Here is a 6,619-nt window from a genome sequence, read left to right on the forward strand (position 1 = left end):
AAACCAAAAGTTTTGAGATATAGTGCTTTTCAAGAGCCACAGCCTGTGATTTTCTCAATAAACCATTTAATGTGATTAGTCCTTGAAAATCCAGCAGTGAAAAGTTCATAAGGCGGAAAGCTGCAGCAAACCACATTCAAAATGATGCTTGTCAACAAATACTTTACTGGTGTACTCTTATGTAAGTTTAGGGCAATAACACAATATTCCTGTTTTTTTCTTACAAAATATTTTATTAAAAGATTTTACCATTGTGACAGATTAAAGTCATAAAACTACCTGTGGGTTCTTGCATCGCAAACTCAAAATAAAGTGGAAACAAAATGAAGCATGACCCTACTTAGATCCAAGTTCGACACAACCACAGCCTAGAACTGAAGTGTGTTTCTACAACTTGGTATTATTGATAATATGCTTTCAGAGCAAAAGGAACAAAAATACAAAAAAATTCTTCCATGCAAGCCACAGAAACAAATTTCCTATTAATATCTTATATTATACATGTTTTCATCGTTCAAAAACAAATGTATAATGATTTATGACAAACTTCAATAATGAGAGATGAAATTTGCTACAGGTTAAACTTCTCCACCGGACTGAACACATCAGACTATTAAGGGGAATGAAATGCTGCTTCCCTCCGGCAGATTAGGGGGTTGAAAACAAAACTACACATTAATAGTTTCTATTTCTCCCAGCATTAGACAAAGACAAGGAAAAAAAATAGCACAAAAAAAAAGAAAAAAAATATATATATACTTCACTTCAAGATTTTACACAGAACGAAAAAGAGCACACCAAACAATGCTGTTATGTGAAACAATTCCCTACCACTAAATTTTAACTGAGATTACAATAAATAATTTCAAAATGGATGCAAATTTATTGTTCCCAACAATTATTGAGGCTAATTCAACTGTTTCAATCAAGTACTGTATAGTCCAATAAAAGCTGCAGATGGCCTTAGTCATACAATCACCACTAACACTAGGCCATCAAGGTGACAGCAGCTACAAAAGATGATGAGGGAGGTCACTGCCTGGATGTGCTACTCAAATGGAGTTTGACAGCTCGCTACCTAACCTCAGTAGCTTTTATGCAGCTTCCAAGAAGTGGTTCTTCAGATGTTTCATCATACCAAAGGTACGGAAGCGCTTGACACCTGGAACAGTAAAATAATGATGGAATTTTTTTTTTTACCAGTAATGTAATATTTTTAGTTTTATATGTACAAATTAGGATACACCTGAAGCAGGTGGTCTGTTAGTCAATGCAAGTAAAATACAATATTAAATTGTCATATGATTAATGTGGGGATGAACTCTTGGGTAGCTTAAAAACCAATGGTGTCATGAATTGAGAACTTTGTTAAAGACAGGCAGGTCTTGGAAAAATATTTCAACCGAGATACTAGACTGTGTGAGGCAAGTTGATAGGAGAAAAGAGTAACACAATATGGAGAAACAGTGGAGAAATGCCTACACATGGATACTAATGTTCCATTGGTAAGGAGCAGAATGACAGGAAAATTGCATTCTGAAAAAATGCATCACAGAAAATCACAATCCACAGCCAGATTACAGAGATTACAGTGGCAGGAATGTATTTGGAATGGAATATACAGTTAGGCCCAAGTCAAGGCACTGTGTTTTGTTTGTTTGAAGGGTGGCTTTATGTTGCATAGCCCCAATGGTTATTCAATAGGACCAATGGTTCCCGACTTAGGAACCACATTGACCACGTCGAAAGTGAACTTCTATCACCAGAAATATACATCTCACACCTCAATGGAATGCAGTCAAAATAGTGGCCACTGAGGTGGTATGCCACCACCATACTGACCATGCCACCGAGGCGCTTAGGCAAAGCACTGTGACCCAAGAGGTCATTCAGTGCTGAAAAGTAACTAGGTAGGTTTTAAAGGTTAACAGGGGTGGAAAATCTCACAATTGCACTTGAATAATGTCACAAGGAGGAAAGATAACATGAAAGGAGTACAGTAATTAAAAGGAATGAGAGAGATTGCAACTCAGGCCAAAAGGAAACCTTTAATAATGCCTTTCCAAATGAGGAATTGACTTAGAGAAACTTAAAAAGGTTTTCTCTATAAGTTATAGAAATCTTCCAACTTAAGGTGGTTTGAACAAGTTCTGAGAATTAGTATGAAACCCTGAAAACTGTAAGAATGCTCTTACTCTTGAAGGGAAACAAAAACTAAAAGTTTTCAATATTTCTGAAAAAAGCTATGGCTCCAAAAAAAATTTTTTTTTTCTTTTTATACTGTTCTGGAGAGCATGTTGGTAAGTGAAAAAGAGGGTACATCTTTCTATGAGAATGTAACATCATATAATTAGATTCAAGAAATGTATCAAGATTAGTACTTGTGATAATCCATGAAAAAATTCTTATTTTACACTTAATTCAACGAGGCAGGTTCCTATCTATAATATAATATAATGTATGTATGTATATATATATATATATATATATGTATATGTATATATATATATATAATATATATATATATATATAAATATGACTGGTAAAAGTGTTCTGTAACAACAGAATTCCATCTAATAAAAGGAGCCCATAAAAACACCAAAATGTAGAGAGAAAAGTACTATATTTCAGAGACTGCTGTCTCTCTCTTCAGGTATATGAATGAGAAAAGTTGACAGAAAAGGTGGTATTTATACCAAGAGATTCGTCCACAAGTAAGCCAATTTAGTCACCCCCGCTGATAATCTTCCTTTAATCTTCTTAAGCGTTGGTTGAATGAACACTGCGTCGACGATGTCTGATGTCCAATTCCCTTTTGAGATGTTCATTACCTGCTTCTCTTTTATTAAGGCCGATTCCATCATTTGACTCTTGTACTGGCAGTTGCTGCTATAAATTAGCACGTGACATATTCCAGTTTATTCTATGGTTATGTTCATTTATAGATTGAAAATAGCCGAGTTCTGTTGTCCATACCTAACTGACCGTTTGTGTTGTATTAAAAACAATCTCTGGGGAAGTGATTTACCTGTAAATCCGATGTAAGATTGGTCACAGTCCTGGCATGGGATCTCTATACCCCAGAGTCTTTGGGCGATGTCTTTTGTTGGACGTTAATCAGGGATTTGGCTAAGGTATTTGGGTAGGTAAATGCAAAACAAAGGGTTGGATTTCCCAAGGGTGTGAGTTACTCTCTTAATCGTCTCCAGGTGGGGAATTTTTATTTTATTGTTGGGTGTGTCTCTGGCTTGTCTTTAGGGGGTCGGTAGAAAATTACGTTTTGCTTTTGAATTGTTTCTTTCTCAATTATATGGTCAGGATACTTTAAAGATGAAAGTTGCTTGCGAATTAGTTATACAAATTCTTTTTTCCAGGAAACATCTGGGGAACAAATTCGTCAAGGCTCTTAGGAATAGGTTGCTGGCTAGACCTATCTTGATAGTATTGTCATGATAGCTAAAGTAGTGAATATATGAAAAGTGAGAACGTTGGTTTTCTGTATATGGTAAATTTGTATTCTGTCGTGTTGTCTGATTATTAAAACATCAAGAAAAGGAATTTTGTTGTCTGTTTCCCATTCAACTTTAAATTTGATGCTGGGCACTAATGCGTTTAATTTTGAGAGGAATTCATTAAAATTACCCCACTTATTATCCCAAAAGTTTAGTATGTCATCCAGTATCTCATCCACAGCATGTTTTTGTTTTTTTGGGTTTATTGCATTTATTACTGTAGTTTCAAAAGTATTCCATGTACAGATTGGCTAAAATAGGACTTAAAGGAACTACCCATACTACACCCGAATTTTTGCTTGTAGAATGATTCCCCGAATGAAAATACGTTATTAGATGCACATAATTCAACTAACGTTATTATTTTGTCAAGTGCCAAAGGGAAATGATCTGAATAGGGGGATAATTTTTTCCCTTAAAAACTGAAGAACGTCCTGTACTGGTACTTTTGTGAATAGGGAGTCTACGTCAAGGCTTAAAAGTTTTATGTTGTGAAGTGGTATATGTGCTTCTCTGAATTTGTGACAAAAGTCTTCCGAATGTTTGATGTGACTGGGAGAAAAAGTGCCTAAAAAAGGAGAAAGGAGGCCAGCTAACCATTTAGAAATTTTGTAATTGAAAGCTCCGGCGCATGAAACGATGGGTCTGAATGGAAGATTGTCTTTGTGAGTTTTGGGAAGACCATAAAAGTAGGGTAATTTAGGATTAAGTTTACTTTAAATTTCTCTAATAGTTCAATACTCTTTTTGTCTTGGCCAATTAATCTTACTTTTCCGAAAAATTCTGTGGGAACGTTTTGGAGGGGATTTTTCGTTAGTTTTTCGTAAGTATTTGTGTCGCTAAGGAGCTGGTTGATTTTGTCGAGGTAGAAGTCTTTGTCCATTATTACAATTTTGCTGTCTTTGTCGGATCTACTTATTATAACATCTAACTTTTTTAGCGAGTGGATGGCTATCATGAATCTGCGGGGAACAGGATATTTCTTATGAAGGGTCATATTAAAGCATTTAGTAACACTCCTTTTAAACATATCTCTTCAACGGCTGTAGTTTTTGTCAGATATGAATTTATCAAAAGCCACTATGAAGTCTAGGTTGTTTTTGCGGTCTGGCATTAGGGCAAAGGATAAGCCTAAATTTAAAACTAAATGTTGATTTACAGTAAGGGGGGTGTTGGATAAGTTTTAAAACTTTGTCTTGTTGTTCAAGATTATTCCATGCGCTATTATCTATTAGGTTATTTAACTTGCGTAAAAAGTCTGTTGGAATGAGTCACGTTGATTATAGCGACACAAATACTTACGAAAAACTGACGAAAAATCCCCTCCAGAACGTTCCCACAGAATTTTTTCGGAAAGTAAGATTAATTGGCCAAGACAAAAAGAGTATTGAACTATTAGAGAAATTTAAAGTAACTAATCCTAAATTACCCCTACTTTTATGGTCTTCCCAAAAACTCACAAAGACAATCTTTCCATTCAGAAAAAAAAAAAAAAAAAAACCCCCCCCCCCCATCGTTTCATGCGCCGGAGCTTTCAATTACAAAATTTCTAAATGGTTAGCTGGCCTCCTTTCTCCTTTTTTAGGCACTTTTTCTCCCAGTCACATCAAGCATTCGGAAGTCTTTTGTCACAAATTCAGAGAAGCACATATACCACTTCACAACATAAAACTTTTAAGCCTTGACATAGACTCCCTATTCACAAAAGTACCAGTACAGGACGTTCTTCAGTTTTTAAGGGAAAATTATCCCCCTATTCAGATCATTTCCCTTTGGCACTTGACAAAATAATAAAGTTAGTTGAATTATGTGCATCTAATAACGTATTTTCATTCGGGGAATCATTCTACAAGCAAAAATTCGGGCGTGTAGTGGGTAGTCCTTTAAGTCCTATTTTAGCCAATCTTGTACATGGAATACTTTGAAACTACAGTAATAAATGCAATAAAACCCAAAAACAAATGCTGTGGATGAGATACGTGGATGACATACTAACATTTTGGATAATAGTGGGGTAATTTTAATGAATTCCTCTCAAAATTAAACGCATAGTGCCCAGCATCAAATTTAAAGTTGAATGGGAAACAGACAACAAAATTCCTTTTCTTGATGTTTTAATAATCAGACACACGACAGAATACAAATTTACCACCATATACAGAAAAAACCAAAGTTCTCACTTTCATATTATTCACTACTTTAGCTATCATGACAATACTATCAAGATAGGTCTAGCCAGCAACCTATTCCTAAGAGCCTTACGAATTTGTTCCCAGATTTCCTGGAAAAAGAATTTGAACTAATTCGCAAGCAACTTTCATCTTTAAAGTATCCTGACCATATAATTGAGAAAGCAATTCCAAAAGCAAACGTAATTTTCTACCGACCCCCTAAAGACAAGACCAGAGACACACCCAACAATAAAATAAAAATTCCCCACCTGGAGACGATTAAGAGAGTAACTCACACCCTTGGGAAATCCAACCCTTTTGCATTTACCTACCCAAATACCTTAGCCAAATCCCTGATTAACGTCCAACAAAAGACATCGCCCAAAGACTCTGGGGTATATGAGATCCCAAGCCAGGACTGTGACCAATCTTACACGGATTTACAGGTAAATCACTTCCCCAGAGAGAATACAACACAAACGGTCAGTTAGGTATGGACAACAGAACTCGGCTATTTTCAATCATATAAATGAACATAACCATAGAATAACTGGAATGTCACGTGTAATTTATAGCAGCAACTGCCGGTACAAGAGTCAAATGATGGAATCGGCCTTAAATAAAGAGAAGCAGGTAATGAAACATCTCAAAAGGGAATTGGACATCAGACATCATCGACGCAGTTGTTGTTCATTCAACCAACGCTAAGAAGATTAAAGGAAGATTATCAGCGGGGGTGACCTAAATTGGCTTACTTGTGGACGAATCTCTTGGTATAAATACCACCTTTTCTGTAAACTTTTCTCATTCATATACCTGAAGAGAGAGACAGCAGTCTCTGAAATATAGTACTTTTCTCTCTACATTTTGGTGTTTTTATGGGCTCCTTTTATTAGATATATATATATATATGAGGAATTTTATGAGAAAATGAAT

General features: G+C 35.6%; 1 protein-coding gene across 4 annotated transcripts in view; it reads right to left on the bottom strand.

Annotated features, from left to right (window-relative positions):
* Positions 1 to 206: 206 nt before the first annotated feature.
* The window catches only part of LOC135197268 (uncharacterized), a 30,800-nt gene continuing 24,387 nt past the window's right edge, over positions 207 to 6,619 (bottom strand). For all 4 annotated transcript variants that reach the window (XM_064224372.1, XM_064224374.1, XM_064224371.1 and 1 more), the window contains exon 5: positions 207 to 1,162. In XM_064224372.1, the coding sequence (XP_064080442.1) occupies positions 1,095 to 1,162 (68 nt within the window). In that variant the 3' untranslated portion in view covers positions 207 to 1,094. The remainder of the gene's footprint in view (positions 1,163 to 6,619) is intronic.

Source organism: Macrobrachium nipponense, chromosome 18 (assembly GCF_015104395.2).
Source record: "Macrobrachium nipponense isolate FS-2020 chromosome 18, ASM1510439v2, whole genome shotgun sequence".
Taxonomy (NCBI): domain Eukaryota; kingdom Metazoa; phylum Arthropoda; class Malacostraca; order Decapoda; family Palaemonidae; genus Macrobrachium; species Macrobrachium nipponense.